Source organism: Hemicordylus capensis, chromosome 5 (genome assembly GCF_027244095.1).
Source record: "Hemicordylus capensis ecotype Gifberg chromosome 5, rHemCap1.1.pri, whole genome shotgun sequence".
NCBI lineage: Eukaryota > Metazoa > Chordata > Lepidosauria > Squamata > Cordylidae > Hemicordylus > Hemicordylus capensis.
In genome coordinates this window covers 256,956,623-256,976,261 of record NC_069661.1, presented here as the reverse complement: position 1 = coordinate 256,976,261, position 19,639 = coordinate 256,956,623, and the positions used below count along the sequence as shown (strand labels likewise).

The 19,639-nt window shown below is 48.7% G+C and overlaps 1 protein-coding gene across 1 annotated transcript in view; it reads right to left on the bottom strand.

Moving 5' to 3' along the window:
- Nucleotides 1-19,639, bottom strand: part of LOC128325988 (maestro heat-like repeat family member 5) — a 41,314-nt gene that overhangs the window by 2,271 nt on the left and 19,404 nt on the right. The window contains exons 8-19 of the mRNA XM_053252000.1: nucleotides 19,288-19,437; nucleotides 17,754-17,908; nucleotides 13,515-13,656; nucleotides 12,391-12,578; nucleotides 10,603-10,740; nucleotides 7,860-7,974; nucleotides 7,316-7,456; nucleotides 4,801-4,989; nucleotides 3,097-3,255; nucleotides 2,523-2,624; nucleotides 2,181-2,286; nucleotides 435-488 (exon numbers count right to left, since the gene is read on the bottom strand). Coding sequence (XP_053107975.1) covers nucleotides 435-488; nucleotides 2,181-2,286; nucleotides 2,523-2,624; nucleotides 3,097-3,255; nucleotides 4,801-4,989; nucleotides 7,316-7,456; nucleotides 7,860-7,974; nucleotides 10,603-10,740; nucleotides 12,391-12,578; nucleotides 13,515-13,656; nucleotides 17,754-17,908; nucleotides 19,288-19,437 — 1,639 coding nt within the window. The remainder of the gene's footprint in view (nucleotides 1-434; nucleotides 489-2,180; nucleotides 2,287-2,522; nucleotides 2,625-3,096; nucleotides 3,256-4,800; nucleotides 4,990-7,315; nucleotides 7,457-7,859; nucleotides 7,975-10,602; nucleotides 10,741-12,390; nucleotides 12,579-13,514; nucleotides 13,657-17,753; nucleotides 17,909-19,287; nucleotides 19,438-19,639) is intronic.

Here is a 19,639-nt window from a genome sequence, read left to right as displayed (position 1 = left end):
TGGGAAAAGCTCTGTTGCTTAAAGGGGCCTTGCCTAATTTTCTAAGCAATGGCTCGGGCAGCAATGGCGGACCTCTACTTGCTGACAAGTCTTCAAGGAACTGCTCAAAGTGAAAAGCTGAAGGCAGGGCCATGTGTTTGGGTCATGGTTTGAGTGCAGGCTTTGGTTACCCTAGTTCTCCTGGTGGGATGGGGCTCCTCAGCACACAGTTGCCTGGGGTTAGGTCACAGTGTCTTTCTACCCTGCTCCACGCTCTAAATGGTCTGCCTAATCTGCTAATAGTGCGGAGAGGGGAGTCTCAGATTTGGGATCATGACACTGATAGGCAACCTCTAGCCCTCCTCAGGCCACAAGAAGGTGGAAATAGCCCTTGGCACATGGCAGGAAGATGCTCATTCTTCTCCCAAGAGTCTAATGCCGAGGCCAGAACTTACCCTTGCAGATGGTCTCCAGATTCCGTTTGTTCTTTGTTTCCTGAGCACCAAGTCCTAGACAGATATCCACACAATTCACACTCAGAAAGGGCAGCTCAGCTCTCAGAGAAGGGGAGGGAGGGATCGATGCTTGGCTGCCTTCATGGTGGAGCACAGGAGGGAAAGGCAATGGGAGAACTAACCATATGTGCCTCTGCCTTCGCTTTAGCCCAGTGAGATTCTCAGTAAGGAAACCATCATGTCAGGAGAGAGGGACTAGTCTGGAAGCAAGTGAGGGTATGGTGGTAGAGCCAATCCTGGGCCTCTGCTTTCATCTTGCTCAGAGTTTGGCTTTCACCAGGCTGCTCCCAGAACCCCAGAAGCAACTTGACTGCATACAGCATGCTTTTCTGCCAACTCCCACATACTGTAGCTGGGATTAGGGGAAATTGTCTTTGGGGGAAGAAAATAAGCAAACTGGCTCTCAAAGACTTCTCTTCTTAGAAACAAACCCCTGCTGGTTTGACTTGTTTTTTAAAGGCTGAGCTGGAATTTCTCAAGAAAACTTTCAGCTTTGGATTGGGGGTGGGGATGGAAACAGTCTTTGTTTTTGATGGCTTTGCCTTTTTACATAGGAACATAGAAAGCTGCCATATACTGAGTCAGACCATAGGTCCATCTAGCTCAGTATTGTCTTCACAGACAGGCAGCGGCTTCTCCAAGGTTGCAGGCAGGAATCTCTCTCAGCCCTATCTTGGAGATGCCACCAGGGAGGGAACTTGAAACCTTCTGCTCTCCCCAGAGCAGCTCCATCCCCCAAGGGGAATATCTTACAGTACTCACACTTCTAGTCTCCCATTCATATGCAAACAGGGCAGACCCTGCTTAGCTAAGGGGACAAGTCATGCTTGCTACCATAAGACCAGCTCGCCTCTACTTCTTAATGTCGTCCTTACTCATTTCATATGATCTTTCCAGCATCTACCATTGTTCCCACCCACCCACCCAAAATGCCCCCATTGGAACAATATTAGCTGACACAGCATCATTTGAGGGGGGGGTTATGTGGAGGGGGGAATCGCTGCTTCTGGGAGGAGGACTGCCCAGGGAGAGGCTAGAAGTGGGCAATCACTTTTTTTCAAAATAGGAGGGTTTAAGTCAATGGCCGGAACTGCCAAGATAGAACTGAAATACGAATATTCATTCATTCATTCATTCATTCATTCATTTAATACATTTCTATACCACCCAAAACGCAAGTTCTCTGGGTGGTTTACAGAAATATTCTGTGACGATATGACGAATATATATATATATACTGCTTTTCAACAAAAGTTCCTAAAGCAGTTTAGAGGAATATAAATAAGTAAAGATGGCTCCCCGTCCCCAAAGGGCTCACAATCTAAAAAAGAAACAGAAGATAGATACCAGCAACAGCCACTGGAGATGTGCTGTGCTGCGGATGGGAGCCTTTAGTTCAGGCCTGCTCAACTTTGCCCCCCCCCACAGCTGTTTTTGGACTACAACTTCCACAATCCTCAGCCACAGTATCCAATAGCCAGGGGTTATGGGAATTGTAGGCCAACATCTGCAGGAGGGCTAGATGTTGAGCAGTCCTGCTTTAGTTCCAGTTCCCTGGGCTGTGGTTTCACCACTTGCAAAGGGTGTGGGGTCATTTCAGCACAGCTTTATTATTAAACACCACCGGTGGGGAGAGAAAAGATAAGACTCCACTCAGAAAGGGAAGCGTTTGGGTGCAGGGCTTACCTATGAGCCGGACGGCCAGCTCTCTGATAGCTGCTTGTGGGCTCTTGAGGTACTTTATGCTCTGTGCTAGGAAGTGGCAGGCGGTGACCGTCCTGTATTTCTTTATCTAGAACGGAGATACACTGACTTCACTCTTATACACGTTTAAAGAACAACGACCAAACACTAGCCCCCTGTGGCCTCCTGGGATGTTTCACACGTACAAAACAAGAGTATAGAAAAATAAAAAGAGGGTACAACCGGACTACCATGTTACCCCCAGACCTTTGAAGAAGCTACCAACCCTCACCCGCCAGCTTAGGGAGGGGACTCGGGCCCAGAATGCAGAGAAAGGCTACATACAATGAGCAAGCAGATAGACCATTTATCCTGGCTCCGAATCAGGGGCTGAAGCTTCCGGCACCCGAGGAATCTCCCCACACTGGAGAGGGTGTCCCAGGAGACCTGCGGGAAGGAGTGGGGGGTTGTAACCGCTAAGGACTGTCCCATTCCACCTTTCTGCTCACCACAAACAGCCCTATCCCAGGTCAAAGCCTTGAGCCATCTAGCTCAATGTGGTCTCCCTCCCTTTCTGCCACCCAGCCTGAAGTTTTGCAGCATCCCAGTAGTGGGGGGGGGGAGGGCAGCAGGGCAACCAGGAGCGGAAGCCAGGTGAGGTGACACCTGGGTGGTGGGAGGGCAGGGTGGGAAGCCTGCACTTGCCCCCCCCCATCACTTGCAGAAGCACCGCCTGAGGCCATGGCTTCACTGTGCCTCATCACACAGACCTATTGCAACATCACTGGCCCCAACATGTGTACGTTCTGGTCAGAACTGAGCGGCACCCTCCCCACTCACCCCTCCACCCACTGTGGCCACCTGTCGCTGCTTCCTTCTGCAGAAAGCCGAGGCCTTTGCTTCAGGGCCGGGAGTCTACCTGGATCACATGGGGGCTTTGGTCGTGGAGGTGCATCACCAGCGGCACCAGGCTGTGAAGGGCATGCGTCTTCATTTGCTTCCTGGCTTGCCATGAAGTTGCCATTTCCAGCAGGTTGCTAAAGAGGCCAATCGCGAGGAATCGGACTTTGTGGGACTCCTGTGGGTGGAGATCACAGAGGAGACAGTCCATGAAGGCCTTGCCTGTCCAAGCGAGAAGGAGATTTAGAAAGTTGGGGAAGGGTGCTCGTTGTGCAGTGCCCTCCGACAACTGGCTTCCTTGGCTCAAAGCATCCCCCTGTAGACATCCAGCCTGTTTCCACAGTTTCCTGGGGAAATCCTGTTTCGGCTGTTATTTCTGAGTGTCATAGAACGAAAGTATAATTTACAATCGGTTCCGTCTTAGGGATAGAGATCTGAGAAGCCGTACCTAACATATCAGAAAACATCTCACAGAGATATATAAGAATCAGGACTAAGATCTCTTGGTGATTAGTGAAGACAATTTATAGAATGGTCAGACCGATTTTCACTGCGTTAAATTCAAACATATCTTTTCCCTTTCCCATTATAAGCTTAAAAGAAGAAGAAGAAGAAGAAGAAGAAGAAGAAGAAGAAGAAGAAGAAGAAGAAGAAGAAGAAGAAGAAGAAACCCTGTGCCACAGCTTTTCCAGAGTGATTAATTCAGAATGGGGAAAGCCAGCTGTGCACAGCACTGATAAGCTAGCACCTGTAACGTATCCAACACGCCAATCCTCTGCCAGCCTTTCAAAAATGTTTGCAAGATTTTGTTTTTAAAATAAGGTGAAGGATGAATGGAATGGATGTATAAATGAATAAATACAGTAGGCTCTTGAATATTGTGGGTTCAGGATTTGTGGTTTCAGCTATTCACAGCCAATCTATATGTACACCCAGTTTCAATTATTATGAGGTGAATTATGGCCTTTCATAGTTGCTGTAAATGTGTATCATATTTCTGGGTGGATTTCCAGCTTGAAGAGTGTTCTGGAGGCAGTGTAGAGCCATGTTGGGATAAGGTTTTGTGGCATTTTGTGGTTTTGTACTTTTATATAAAGTGCCCCCTCCCAAATTTCTCTAACCTCAGAACCGAACCCCATCATTCCCATAAGCACAAAGTTTCAGTTATCAAGGTTTTGGCATTGGCTGTGGTATCGTAGAAAGTAACCTTCATGATATTCCAGGGCCTCCTGTGTACATATAACACTTTCAAGGGGGCATCGAATGAAAGGAGGGGCAAGAGAACTGATAATGCTTGAATGGGCATCTGATTTTCTGCTACTTTCATCTATCAAGTAGAGTGCAAAGTTGGGAGGAAGGCAGTTGCACACTGAGGATGAAGAACACACGAGCCTCATCCAGACATTATCACCGGAGGCTGCACTTGTGGAAATCCCGCCCAGCGTGTGAATCCCTCTCCCTTGCCAGGCAGGTAAGTTGGCCTCCATCTGGAGAGTCCAAGGCTGTAGTGGCACCTGGCAGAGGAGAGTGACAGACGCGCCAGGCAGGACTTCCAGCACACTTTTGGAGACAGTATGCAGTGAGCACAGCCTCTGAAGGTAATGTCTGGATGGGGGCACTGGGGCAGCTTATGTCTCAATCTCCCAACCTCCCTCCTTCTGTTCCTCGCTTGCCAGCTCATCCCCACAGCCAGGCTGGCTCTCTCGGCCGCAGGGCGACTTACGTCATCAAAGAGTGGCAGCACTGGGCCTGCGACGCCCACGGCAAAAGCGCCCGCCTCCCTCGATCCGGCCAGGCAGCTGGTCATCTGCTTCACCAGCCTGAGGGTCTTCAGGGAGATCTCCCGGTCAGACTCCTGAAGTCTTTTTGGGATCTCCTCCAACAAGAGGGGCTTCAGCATCAGGGGTTCTGCCTGAAGGGGACAAAATGCCTTCAGCCTTCCACATCTCATCAACCTGAACATGAAGCAGGGCTCTTGAACCTCAAGGTCTGCAGGAACACTTGAAAGGGCCCGGTGATCCCATCCCATCTTGGCTTTCAAGACAAGATGGCTTACCTTGGGGATCGGGAGGAGGGAGGAGGGAGCAGTCTGCTTTTTGAAAGTTGAAAATTGTGCCATTGAGTGGGTGTTGACTCCTGGCCCCCACAAAGCCCTGTGGTGGTCTTTGGTAGAATACAGGAGGGGCTTACCATGGCCTCCTCCCACGCAGTATGAGATGATGCCTTTCAGCGCCTTCCTATATCGCTGCTGCCTGATATAGGAGTTTCCCATAGTCTGGGAAACTTATCAGCGGGGATACGAAGCAGCAACGTCTTGCTCTCTAGGCAAGTTACTTCCCCGCTCTGCCAGTAGGTGGCTACAGTCTGCTTTTTATCAGCAGCTAAAACAGCAAATCTTATCTGCTTGAGCAGAAGCACAGAATCTAGCTCTTGACTAGTAACTGTTCCGCTCTATTCCATGCTGATCTGACCCCACTTGGAGTATTGTGTCCAGTTCTGGATCCCACATTTTGAGAAGAACTAGAATGGGTTTAGAGGAGAACAACAAAGATGGTGAGGGATCTGGAAACCAAATCCTATGAGGAATTATTGGAGAACAAGGTGTGTTTACTACTGCTGCTGCTGCTGCTGTTGCTGCTATGCATATTTAAACACTGCTCTTCAACCAAAGTTCTCGAAGCAGTTTACATAGAAAAATAAATAATACATACTGTAAAGAAGATGGTCCCCTGTCCCCAAAGGGCTCACAGTCTGAAAAGAAACATAAGGTAGACACCACCAGCAGCCACTGGAGGGATGCTGTGCTGGGGTTGGATAAGGCCAGTTGCTCTCCCCTGCTCAATATAAGAGAATCGCCATTTTAAAAGGTGGCTCTTTGCTCTTTTAACAGGTGTTTAGCCTGGATAAAATAAGATTAAGGGATACTGATCATAGTCTTCACCTATCTGAAGGGCTGCCATGTGGAGCGGAGGAAGCAGCAGGTTTCTTCCCTGTTCAAATGGTAAGGGAGCAGATTCAGGCTAGACATTGGGAGGGATTCCCTGGTCATCAGAGTTTATGTGCGAATGCTTTAATCCTATGAACAGAACTCAGCTGTCTGCATCTATTGAAAAATCAGCAATAAGGGAGTGTTTAGATAGGTCCAGCTCAGTCTGCAGCCAATGAGATGTTGGCGACTGGTTTCATAGGCGTACAGATGGTGGGTCAAGAGAGGGCAGTTGCTCCCCCTGGATTGAGCCAGTCCCCACTGAATTCAATGGGACTTACTACCAGGGATGGAGGCATTGGATTTCTGGCTTTGCCCACCCCTCTACCGCCACCCTGAAAAAGTCCTGCGGATGACTTTGGCTGGTTTGTCCGGATTTCCTGTTTTTTGCTCTCTGTTGGCAGAGGAAGTTAGAAATGGTCGACCTCGCATCCAGCCTTGAATTTAATCTCTATACTCAGCTGGAAACAATTGTCTTTTCACCTAATGAGCTTAATGACCAACTAGCATCGATCTGAAAGAATTCATCTCCAGTCCACAAGCTTCACTACCAACTCTAAAGAAACAGCATCTCTGATATGCAAGTCATTTGCACATTAGACAATAATAAAATCATTAACCTTTGTTGGAAACTGACTCATTCGAGTAATACTGGATGAAATCATTTGATGTTCAGAACAGAGCCTCTCCTTCATCCTCTGAGTCAGAGGATACGGGTGAAGATGTGTTGGAGGGATCAGAGGATTTGGGAAATCCTAATAGCAGAGGCAGAGATCCCTCAAACCCCTCCTTGGCCAAGCCCTCAGTAGAAAATAGAGCAGCCAGTGTCCTAGCTGAAGATTGCTTTTCAAAGCATCCAACTCTGACTTTGTATGCTTTGAAAAGCATTTTCAAAGGATACAGTTTTATTCCACATGAGCCTGCCCTGTTCCTGTGTTCTTCACCTGAGGTCTACATCCTGTTGCCCCTAGAGATTCAAGAGCCTAGACCTCAAGGACAGGGCCTTCTCGCAGGTGGGCCAGCTGCTCCCTCTTAGTCACATTTGGGCTTGCTGTAAAGATGGGCTTATTTTGCCAAACCTCCAGTTTGATAAGAGCTTTCCCTGCTGCTCTATGTGTTAATTTGTGACTGTGAGCTCCTTGTGGGCCCCATGTTGGGCTAAAAGGCAGGACAACATTTGAATAAATGGACACAGGAAGTGCGCTGCAGACGTTGCCGCCCAGTTCAGCAGGAGAGGAATGGCCTTTCTCACCCTCTCTGGAGTAGCTGTCAGGTGGAGCATGCCCTCCAAGGCCAGAGAGCGGAAGGTGGCTTTGGAAGACATGAGATGCTGGCCGAGATGCTTCAGGATGTCTTTGTCTTTGTCGTTGCCAAGTTCAGGGCACTGGAGGAACTGAAATGAGCAACAAGAAGGGATTCGGCTCCTGAAAACCCCTTAGAGCTCAAGAGGCCTTGACTTGACTTCAAGAGCAACATTTAGGACTGATTTGGCTGGGGCTTCTGGGGAGCAGAAGAGCCCACTGGTTGACTTTATTTCACTAGCACCACCCACTTGGTATTTTTCCTGGAAGCACACGGCATAACTTGATTCCATGGGAATGCCTGAGGGGGAAAGGGGTGACTGCCAGAAGCAGCACCATCGCCGCCGCCGCCACCACCATGGATAAAGCCCCCATTGCAAGCCCCACCCAGCCCCCAAGGATTACAGGCAGGCACTCTGCCTCACTCTAAGGAAGCTGACCCAAGGAGGAAGGGCCTTCTCCCCACCCACCCCGACCCCCGCCAAGGAGGCTCACCTCCACTAAGAAGGCCATTGCACTCGCGTGGCGACCCTCATCCGGATCAGACAGCACGGCCAAGACATGCCCCACCATCCACTTCAGCTCACGGGGAGGGTTCCTGACGAGAGCTCTGGCATTGGGAGAAGACTGTTAGCGCAGCTGAAGCAACCCCTTGGACCTAGTCCCTAAGTGCAAGAAGCTCTGCTTACAGTGAGGAACAATTAGCTGGGTTATGTGTCAATGTGGATGAAGAGAGAGAAATCAGTGTCTCCCTACCTGACTAAAAGTTGGTATACAGAGAATTTGTTTGCCTATGAATCCCCCGAGTAGCTGCTTGTCCTAACATGCCGGGGGGGGGGGCACCCAAGGAGGCGATTCTTGTGCTCTTCTCTCTCCTGTCCAAGAGCTGCACTGCCCGCAGCTGACTGTATAGCTCGACCTGAAGAATGGCCAGCCTGCAGGCAGCATGGCTCTCGGGCTAGATGGCAGAGAGAGAGAGAAACAACCCAAGCTGCTGCCAAGAAGCAGAGGCAGCTGTGCCTACTTCTGCAGCCCCCGCCCCCCAGCTCATCAGGAGGAGCCACTGCTGAATCCACCCCACCCCACCTCTGTTCAGATCTAACAGCATTTGGCTATTCTGCAATTGCTATTGCAATTCCAGCAAAGACAACATTTCCTTGCTAGCAAAAATTGGGAGGGAAGAAAAGTGGAGAGAGTCAGATCTGTAACTGGACCTGCTTCTTCCCTCTGCAGCCCTGGTCTCCCATTTAGCTTGAAGAAGCTGGTTTGCATAGGGGCTGGCATTCATCATGTGACTGTGGAGCAGCTGGGACCACCCAGGGTTGAACCTCATAGGAACATAGGAAGCTGCCATATACCAAGTCAGACCATTGGTCTCTCTAGCTCAGTATTGTCTTCACAGACTGTCAGCGACTTCTCCAAGGCTGGAGGCAGGAATCTCTCTCAGCCCTATCTTGGAGATGCTGCCAGGGAGGGGACCTGAAACCTTCTGCTCTTCCCAGAGCGGCTCCATCCCTTGAGGGGAATATCTTGCAGTGCTCACACATCAAGTCTCCCATTCAAAGGCAACCAGGGTGGACCCTGCTTAGCTAGGGGGATAAGTCATGCTGGCTACAACAAGACCAGCTCTCCTCTCCTCTTCCTCAGAGGGAAGGATCCTCAGGTGGCTCCTGAGACCCCAGCAGCCCATGCTAACCCCTGCCCCAACCACCTGCCTGCTTAAGCAAACAATATTATTATTATTATTATAATTATTATTACATTTATATCCCGCTCTTCCTCCAAGGAGCCCAGAGTGATGTACTACATACTTGAGTTTCTCTTTCACAACAACCCTGTGAAGTAGGTTAGGCTGAGAGAGGAGTGACTGGCCCAGAGTCACCCAGCTAGTTTCATGGCCGAACGGGGATTTGAACTCGGGTCTCCCCGGTCGTAGTCCAGCACTCTAACCACTACACCATGCTGGATCTCCAGTTGTGTCGACTGGCTTGCTCATTTCTTCAGGGTGGCAGTGAGTCTGTCTGGCCCACTGCTAGGGGGCCCACTCCACGGGCCTCCTGGCGCAAAGCCTGGCACGAGCCCTGGCACCATCCTCCTGATAAAAGCAGGAAGGGTAAGTTTCTGCAAAGCCAGATAAAGCAAGTGCATAAAACGGAGCACTGCCAGACACCAATTAACTCGGTGGGGTTTGCTTAACCCTCCCAGTCCTTTTCCCACAAGGAAGCCCATCTTATGCAACACTTTTAGAGCCCAACTAGCACCTGCTTCACAAATATATGATTTTTTTTTAAAAATGTGTGCTAGGAACTGGATCCGACATTGCAGACTGAGAGCTTGCTGGGGAGAGGGACACCTCAACCCTACCCTTACAGCCGTCTTAGTCCAGAATCCCACCCCACCCCGCTCCAGCCTCCCACCATGGCTGCTCTTTCTCCTTGGCCAATAGTCGCTACTGGCAGTGCAGGGGTGCGGGGGGGGACACAGTTTCTTTCCCTGGAGTGGTCATCATGAGTGCCATTTTCATCATGAGTCTTCATCATGAGTGCCATCGCTGGTATTTAACACCTTTGGTATTAGCCCAAGTTCCTCAACAAAATTCCATACAATGTTGGAGCGGTTATAAACAGAAAGGTACATATTGTCATATGTGGTGGACTTGTGAGAAAATTAAACCTTTTCAGGAGAATTTTTTTGTTGAAATTAGCAATATAATGAATCAAAGAGTAGAATATTCTCAAGATTTGGGTTTATTACATATTTTTACAGGAAATAATACTAAACTTAAAGATGAAGAATTAGGTTTTGTTTGTTTGTTTAATCCTGGCTGCTAAAGCAATTATGCCACAGCAATGGAAACTATTGGATAGTTTAAATGTGGAAAGATGATATAACAAGGTATAGTCATTGACGGTTTGAGGAAAAAATTCAGATAAAATAAAGATAATGAAAAATCAGAGAAAAGAATCACAATTTTGTCGCATTTGGAAAAAATATATTTCTTATATAGAGCATAATAGAGATAACTCTGATCCTGTTCATGAGGTTTAGAAATCATGATTATTTTGATATGCTTGGAATAGTGGATGGGGTCCACTCCTAGCAGTGGTTCAATATTATGTAGATTGTTTGTTTGTTTGTTTGTATCATAAATATGCTAAATTGATTTGTATTGAATTAAATTGAATAAACATAAGAATGTTCCAATAAAAAATAAAAAATAAAAATGAGTGCCATTTACCGAGCAAAAAGGGCCACTCCTTGGTGATGTGTCTCAGCATTGACAAGGAGATCCCAGACAGTGAACTTCTTCATCAGGAGGCCTTGGTTCTCACAGCCTGCATGGCGCAGGAGCGTCCTTAGGGTACTGACAGCTGCCCTGTGTGCAGAGCCAAACTCTCATTACTGACAGAAATGCCCAGGACAGTCCCAACCCCTCATAAGAACATAAACCCTGCTGGATCAGGCCCAAGGAAGCCCATCTAGTCCAGCATCCTATTTCACACAGTAGCCCACCAGATGCCTCTGGGGAGCCCACAGGCAGGAGTTGAAAGGGGCATGCCCTCCCTCCTGCTGTTACTCAACTGCAACTGGGACTCAGAGGCATCCTGCCTTTGAGGCTGGAGGTGGCCTGTAGCCCTCCAACTAGTAGCCGTTGATAGACGTCTCCTCCATGAAGTCATCCAAACCCCTCCAAACCATTCCACCAGGTGTCTGTTACACCCACTATATCTATGTTTTCATTAGTAACCAAGTACTCCAGCTCACCCATCTGGGCTTGGAGGCTTCTGGCATTGGTATACAGACACCTATATGCCGGGTCCCTCACCTGGTTCTGGCGTGTGCTATCCCCCTTACCATCATTTGACCTATTTGGCAAGCTATCCTGTGTTTCCTTCTGCTCAACTCCTGGCTCTACTGTCCCCTTCTGGTTTAACGAAACATGTTCACCCTCCCACCTTAGGGGATTTTGCCAGCCGAAGCAGATACCACCCTGTTCCTGCTGGCAATCCCCCAAGCGTCATTTTAAAACCTGCTCTGTGACCGCCTTGATTTTTTTGCGTCAGCGGTCTGGTTCCATTTTGGTTCAAGTGGAGCCCATCCCTTTTGTACAGGCTTCAATTTCCCCAAAATGTATCCAAGTGCCTAATAAATCTAAACCCCTCCTCCCAGCACCACAGTCTCATCCATGCATTGAGACCCCTCAGCAACGCCTGTCTAGCTGTCCCTGCATGTGGAACAGGTAGCACTTCAGAGAACGCTACCCTGGGGCTCCTGGACTTCAGTATGCTACCTAGCAGCCTAGATTGGGCTTCCAGGACCTCCTGACTGGATTTCCCAACATGGTTGGTGCCAACATGCACCACGACAGCTGACTCCTCCCCAGCACTGCCTAATAGCCTACCTAGACGCAGCATGATGTCCACAACCTTCACACCAGGCAGGCAAGTAACAGTGCAGTCTGCACATGGGTCACAGGTCCATTTCTCTATGCCCCTAATGATCAAATCACCCACTACTAAGAGGTCCCCACCCCCTGGAGGAGTATCTTCTGTGTGAGAGGATATGGGCGCATCACCCAAGGAAGGGGTCCCTGCCAAGGGAGCATTTCCCTCTTCCTCAGACCTATGTCCTCCTTCCCAGAGACCCTCATTCTCCATGAGGGATGCCTCTACCACATCCCTGAGGGTCAACCCCCCGAGAGGAGAGCTGGTCTGGTGGTAGCAAGCATGACTTGTCCCCTTAGCTAAGCAGGGTCTGCCCTGGTTGCATATGAATGGGAGACTTGATGTGTGAGCACTGGAAGAGATTCCCCTCAGGGGATGGAGTCGTTCTGGGAAGAGCAGAAGGTTCCAAGTTCCCTCCCTGGCAGCATCTCCAAGATAGGGCTGAGAGATTCCTGCTTGCAAGCTTGGAAAGGCCGCTGCCAGTCTGTGTAGACAGTACTGAGCTAGATGGACCTGTGGTCTGACTCAGTATATGGCAGCTTCCTATGTTCCTATGAATCAAGAGGCTGGGCTTGAGTCACCTGGCGAGGCGAGGAGAAGGGTGCCTGGAGGTCTCCTGCATCTCGCTCTCCCATTCACACACTTTGGGATCGAATGTGTGGGCAATCCAGAAGATCAAGGCCAGGCAGAGCTTCTCCCACATGTTCTTGAGCTCCTTTTTGAAAGCTGGTGGTGAGCACGCGAGGATCACATCTAGGGCTCTGGTTGCCTAAAGGAATAGTGCTGTGAGTTCAGGCCTCCTTGATTCCTATGAACAGGTAATGATCATTTCCCTTAAAATATTGCCTGCTCTTGGTGGGGGAGGGGAGTCAAGATGCTAACAAAATAAAATGATTGTTCCTAGAAAAGCCAGGGGTCTCTCTCCAGCCTTGGAATGGAACACCCATCCGACCTGCAGCCACTGATGCCCCTTGCCAGTAGGAGGCAATAGTCTGAAGCCAGTTTGCAGTATGAATTGTGAGATTTTGGAGCTAAGATTATCTGAGGGTGAAACATTCTGGGAGGCAGGGGCTGTCTCTAATGCAAGGGTCTTCTTTCATTTGTTAGTTAGTTAGTTACAAAGTTCCTAAGAGTCTAAGTTGCTATAGAAAAATTAAAAACAGGCCCTGCCTACAGGCTGGCAGTTAAAGGTAGAGAAAAGACTCTTCCTCTGCTTATCTGTTTGTAAAGAAAACAGAACCTCCAAAGGCTCCCGAGAGTCTCTGAGACTCTCTCATCCTCAGGAAACGAAACCCTGTGGCATTAACCGCAAGTTTCTAACCACTCAGGGAAGTGGACAGCACACTGGGTTGTAAAAGATAAATCTCTCACATGGACACTTTCCAGATTCCACACTACAACAGGGACACTACTGTCTGATAAGTGTGCGTCTGTCCTGCCTGTGTTTCGACACTGCAGTCCCTGCGCTGTCAGTGAGGTGCCGTTCACATCTCCGATGCCTTCTTTCGGGTTTCATCCTTGCATTTTAGTCCTACGGTGTTGCAAGTCTATTGCAAAAAAATAGCTGCATTTTCCCATTGTAGGCGGGTTGCGCAAGCCATTTATGTTTTCAAAGGTGTGTGATCTGGAAAGCGCCATGGAAACCCAAATCCCTCAAGGCAGAGGAGTCAGGGTCCAGTTGTCTGATCCATCCTGTGTCACATACCGCTGCAGGGAGAAGAACCACATTCTCCCCCGAAAGGTCTTGCATCGGCAGTTTGCTCTGCAAGCAGGAGAGGAGACTTCTCAGGACTTTGCTGGCCAGCCCCGAGAAGCACACGAGGGTCATCCACATCTCTGCAGCTGTGCTGTGAATGGGGACAACAAAGCTCTTTAGGCAGCTTGACAAACGAAGGGCCAGCATCTAGGGATATGCAAACTGGCTCAATGTCAAATAGATTCGATGTCGAGCCAGTTCGGCTCAACGGTCTGGGGTTGAACTGAACCACCCCATGTTTGGTCCAACCCCAGACCAAACACCCCCCGACTGTTCAGGGGTTCGCGGACTTTTTTTTTTTTACTCCAAAAAAAATTTTTTAATGTCACTTACCCCCTCTGAGGAAGTTGTTTGAAGCAGGGGGGGGGGCGTGTTCCATGGAGGTTCCCCCTCCCCCCACCAGCCTCAATCCAGCCCGAACTGGCCCATTCGGCTGGCTCTTCAGCTTGTTCGGGCCTTCCCCCTCAGCACAGTAGCCATTTTGGTTAATGTCGGACCCGTGCAATTCACCTCTGAGAGGCCTGGGTCATGCCAGGCCTCTCAGAGGCCAATTGCGCAGCTGCAGCAACCTCCAAAATGGCCACCATGCTGAGGGGGAAGGCCCAAATGGGCTGAAGAGCCAGCTGAATGGGCTGGTTCGGGCTGGATTGAGGCCGGGGGGAGGGGGAACATCTGCAGACACACACACGCCGCCGCCTCCAACAATTCCCCCAGAGGGGGTAAGTGACATTTTTAAATATGGGGGGAGGTCCGCGAACACACACACCCCTGGACCAGACCAAACCGGGGGGGGGGGGTTCGAGGGGGTGCCAGACTGAACTGACCCAGTCAGGTTTGGGTCCAGTTCGGACTCGAACCAAACTGGGTCAGCCGGTTCCATGCACATCCCTACCAGCATCAGCACTCAAAAGATACTTCTTTCAGGGTCCCAACCTATAGATTTTTTTTTTTTACACATTCAATTTTTTTTCCATGGCATCAGCAAACTTTCTGAGATGGACCCTTAGTACCTTTGCACACAGAAGGCCCCAGGTTCAATCCTTGCTATTTGCTGTTTAAAGGATCTTGGCTAGCAGAGGTTAGGAAAGCCTCGTTCTGCCTGAGACGTGGGAGCCCCTGCTATTTGGGCACTCCTGAGCTAGGCAGTGTGGCCACCTTGACTTGGTATAATGCACTTTCAGAGAATCATTCCAGTTGTTAGCTTGGAGGAAGGGGATTGCTCAGTGATCAGAGTAGACACCATGGATGCAGAAGATTCTTGGTTCAGTGCTCAGGCAGCAGGTCAGGAGAAGACCATGAAACATCACTTCCACAACACTGGACCAGATGAACCAAGGATCTAACGAGGGACTTGAGGCAGCTGGGCGCTTTCCAGATTAACCTCTACAACAGTGTCACAACGTTATCTGCTAAGTGTGCTTCCGCACTTTCTGTTTCGTGACACCACAGTCCCTATGCTGTCAGCAGCATGCAGTTCACATTTCAGATGCCTTGTTTCGGATTGTATCACTGCGATTTAGTGCTACGGTATAACGTATGTCAGTTGCAAAAATGTAGCTGTATTTTCCGTTTTAGGGAAAATTTCCCGTTGTAGATTCTGGAGATCGCTTTCAATTCGATCCGGCCAAGCTGAAGCATTTTACCACCATTGTAGCTGGCAATCTGGAAAGCGCCCTGGAGAGCCTTCTCTTGAGCTCAGTTAGCCCTCTAATGCCACCTGGTGGGTATATTTCGAAACATAACATTCTGGTCACCATGATTTAAAAAGGACGTTGTACTGCTGGAAAGTGGGAAGAGGCCACCCAAAATGATCAGGGAGCTGGAGTGACTCCGCTATGAAGAAAGACGACAAGGTTTGAGCCTTTTTCATTTCAAAAGGTGGCCAGGGACATGATAGAGGTGTATGAAATTATGCACAGTGTGAATCCGTGGGAGATGGAGTTCCAGTGCATCGGCCTTTTGCACCAACTATCCTACTGACCACTAGGGGCATTGGGAGCAGAGGGAGCTAGTGTGGGTCCCCTTACCTGTCCCTGCTTGCCTCTGCTCTATGACCCCTACCTTGACTCCTCAGGTACTTCCTCTAGTGAGTCAGTCCTCTTCCTTTTCTTCCTAGAGAGAAGATGGAAAACTTCTCCCTCCCTACCTACCTATTCATTATGTAGCTGATAGATAGGATAGGTCGTTCCTATCTCAAATGTGCTTCACCAATAAATCAATTTAGTTTAGACTCTACAGCGATCTCTCTGCGTTTTCCTTAAATAGCTGCAACAACTAAACTTTGCACTCTGTAACTGGAGTGGTAACTTCCTTGGACTTCCTTGGTGCTTTGCTAAATAATCACAAAACCCCAACAGAATCAAGTGGATAGAGAGAATTCTTTCTCCCTCTTTCATAATATTAGAAGCTGGGGGTCATCTGTTGAAGCAAAACATTGGGGGATTCAGGACAGACAAAAGGCAGTACTTTACACCATGTGTAGTTGAACTGTGGAATGTGCTGCCACCAGAGGTGGTGATGGCCAGCAGTCTAGAAGGGCTTAAAATCAAATCCAGGGAGGACAGACCTATCAACAGCTACTAGTCTGGGTAGCTGTTTCTTTCCATCAGTACCGGAAGGGGCATGCCCCGGAACATCAGGTTCTAAGGAGCACCAATGGGAGGGGACTTTGCCCTCTTCCCTCCACTTGCGGGCTTCTCAGATGCCCTTGATAATTGGCCACTGCATGAAGCAGGATGCTGGACTAGATGGGCCTTGGCTGGAGCGGAGGCTGCTGGCCATCCATGCCCCACACTTCTTTCAAAGTTCTGCATACCTGGCCTAAGTGGACAAAAATTAGGAAATACAAAAGTAGGCCATGATCAGAGTAGAGGTGGGCCAGGTTGCCTACTTCGGGTTTCAGATTTTCTAGGTGCAAGAAGATGTAATGTTTTAAGCCTGGCAGAGTAATTTGGAGGTTCTGAGAGAAAAAAGTGCCTGTACCATCAATGCAATGCCTGTACCACATCCCTCCACAGAGCCCGCCTCCATCCCTCCCCCAGAGCAACCTAGCAACAACCATTTGCAAGACACTGGTATAATTTTGTTATGATGAACAATGCACACAGGTATGTTAAAGGTAAAGTGTGCCGTCGCGTTGATTTCGACTCCTGGCACCCACAGGACCCTGTGGTTTTATTTGGTAGGAGGGGTTGACCATTGCCTCCTCCCACGCAGTATGAGATGATGCCTTTCAGCTTCTCCCTATATCACCGCTGCCTGATAGAGGTGTTTCCCATAGTCTAGAAAAATAACAGCAGGGATTCAAACCAGCAACCTGCTGCTTGTCAGTCAAGCACTTCCCTGCTGTACCACTTAAAGTGGCTACACAGGTACTGTGTTACTAAAACTATAATAAACATCTCTCTCTCTCTTTTTTTTAATGGCCATGAAAACAGGCAAGATAGAATTGATTTAGCATTTACCTTGCTAATAATAATAATAATAATAATAATAATAAGAAGAAGAAGAAGAAGAAGAAGAAGAAGAAGAAGAAGAAAGAAAGAAAGAAAGAAAGAAAGAAAGAAAGAAAGAAAGAAAGAAAGAAAGAAAGAAAGAAAGAAAGAAAGAAAAGTCAAAATAATCGACATAGCAATACCAGGGGATAGCAGAATAGAAGAAAAAGAAATAGAAAAAATCACCAAATACAAAGATCTACAAATTGAACTTGAAAGGCTGTGGCAGAAAAAGACCAAAATCATCCCAGTGGTAATTGGCGCCCTGGGTGCAGTTCCAAAAGACCTTGAAGAGCACCTCAACACCATTGGGGGGGCCACAGAAATCACCATCAGCCAATTACAAAAAGCAGCTTTATTGGGAACAGCCTATATTCTGCGATGATACCTGTAACAACAGCAACAACATTGGCAATAAAATTCTGGCATCCCAGGTCCTTGGGAAGGACTCGATGTCTGGATAAAACAAACCAGTCAATAACACCTGTCTGACTGTGTAAACAAGAAATAATATAAGAACACTTGGAAGGCAAGTTATAAAATCAGGCTAGCAAAGCTCTGACAGGAACCCCCCCACTAAGATACAAATTCCACAGGTGTCGTGTTCAAAATAGAGCAAAGCCAGGTTGCTTGGACAGGTAGTAGAAGGCGACAGGAGGAACCTCTGGAGAAGAAGAGGATTGTGGGTGTGTACCTGTCACACTCTGGCGAGCAAAGCAAGAGAGCTCTCACCACATGGATCATGCCATCCTTCCCCAGGAAGCAAAGGGTCTTCCGGGTCTCTTGCCGGGCTAAGGAATTACTGATGGAGGCCAGATTGTGGTGGATGCAATCCACAGCCTTTGACAGCTGGAAAGAGAGAACAAAAACAGCCAGGATGTATCCAAAGAAAGCTCACAGCTGGCGCCACTTGGATTCCTCCTGGCCTTGCAGCTGAAATGACAGATCTGGGAACAGGAGGCCCTTGTTATTTTTGGGTTCTCCATCTGCGGTTTCACATATCCACACTCAGGTCATAGGGACCCAGTTTCTTTCCTGCAGTGCATTGACAATGTGGTAGGGCAAAAACGCATTGTTAAAATTTGAATCAAGGCAGGCATGGGAAATACAAACGGCACCCTGCTGACAACGCAGCGACACCAATGTGGAAACACGGACAATACGGAGGGGCACTTAGCAGATACGTTGCGAGTAAGTAGCAGCGTGTATGCCGGGAAACGCCCAGATGGCATCGACCTTTTGCCCCAGTAACCCTAATTACCATTAGGGGCATTGGGTGTAGAGATAGATATTTAGGGTCTCCTTCTCTTTCTAGCTTATCTCTGCCTCAATGGCCCCTCTAGGGAGAGAATGTACTCAGGAACGTCCTGGGAGTGACTTCCTTCTTCTTCTTCTTCCCAGAATGCTTCTAGCTCGCTCGCTCGCTCGCTCTCTGAGCACCATGCTTCCTTAGGTCTCTCTCTGACCAGCATGTAGCCAGAAGTTAGATATAGGTCTTTTCCTATCATCATGTACTTCTAAATAAAGTCGATTAGTTTAACCTTACATGAATCTCCTTCTTATCATTTATAAGCTGTTGCCCCTGAGACCCTGTTAACTTCTGCTGTAAGGGAAGAGAGTTAGCTCCTGAAATACTCTGCTATGTAAGTAATTACCCCCAACAAAATTATGGGCTCCTACATTCCCCAGCACACGCCGGCGTCCATTACAAGTTGAGCCCCAAACCCTTCCAATCGTCAGGCTGGCTTATAAAGGGCTCACTCAGTACCAGCTTCATTTCCTTTCCCAGCCAAACTTGTAGAGTTGAGGCAACGGAGAAACCTTGCTGCAGGGAGTCCATTAAAATGTCAATTCTATGGCAGCATCCTAGGCACAAGGAGCCATGGGAAATGCATTTATTTTATTTTATTTTATTTGCATTTATATCCCACTCTTTCTCCAAGGAGCTCAGAGCACATGACAACTCCTGACATCCCTCCTAGGATATTAAAATCTGTGAGGGCTACATTTCCCATTGATCCTTGCACTAGGATGTGTTTCCATTGTCTGCTGAAGATTTCACAGTTGTCCTGACCTCACACGCCATGAGGGCCACCACATTGCCCCAGTCTTCAAAAAAAACTATTGGAGGTGCTCTTTCCCCAAGGAATGCCAAATAAGAGCCACCAAGCAAGCACTGCGAGCACCAAGCCCAAAAACAAAATGGGCAAGTCCTAGGAATGCCTTACCTTCCCCAAGGCGAGACTCTGGTCCCTCTGGATGGCCCTCAGCATTGAGATGGCTGTCGTGGTGTTGTGGGCACTGTCGTCCCGCATGCCACTGATGGCAGCTACCATGACGTCTGTCAGCTCTGCTGGGGAGAGGTATTTCCTGAATTCCTGCAATAAAACAGGAGAGAAGGGAGGGACTCCGAGGGTGAGCCAGGCAGCTCATCTGACTAGCAAGGAAGAATCCCCAGAAGAGGTTTTGGCAAAGGGGGATGAGGGGGGATAACAGAGGCTCTAATTTCCTTATACCTCCAGCGTCTTGCCTGGTTTTCTTTATTTCACCAGGGTCAGTGCTGTAGCCACCTATAGTCTC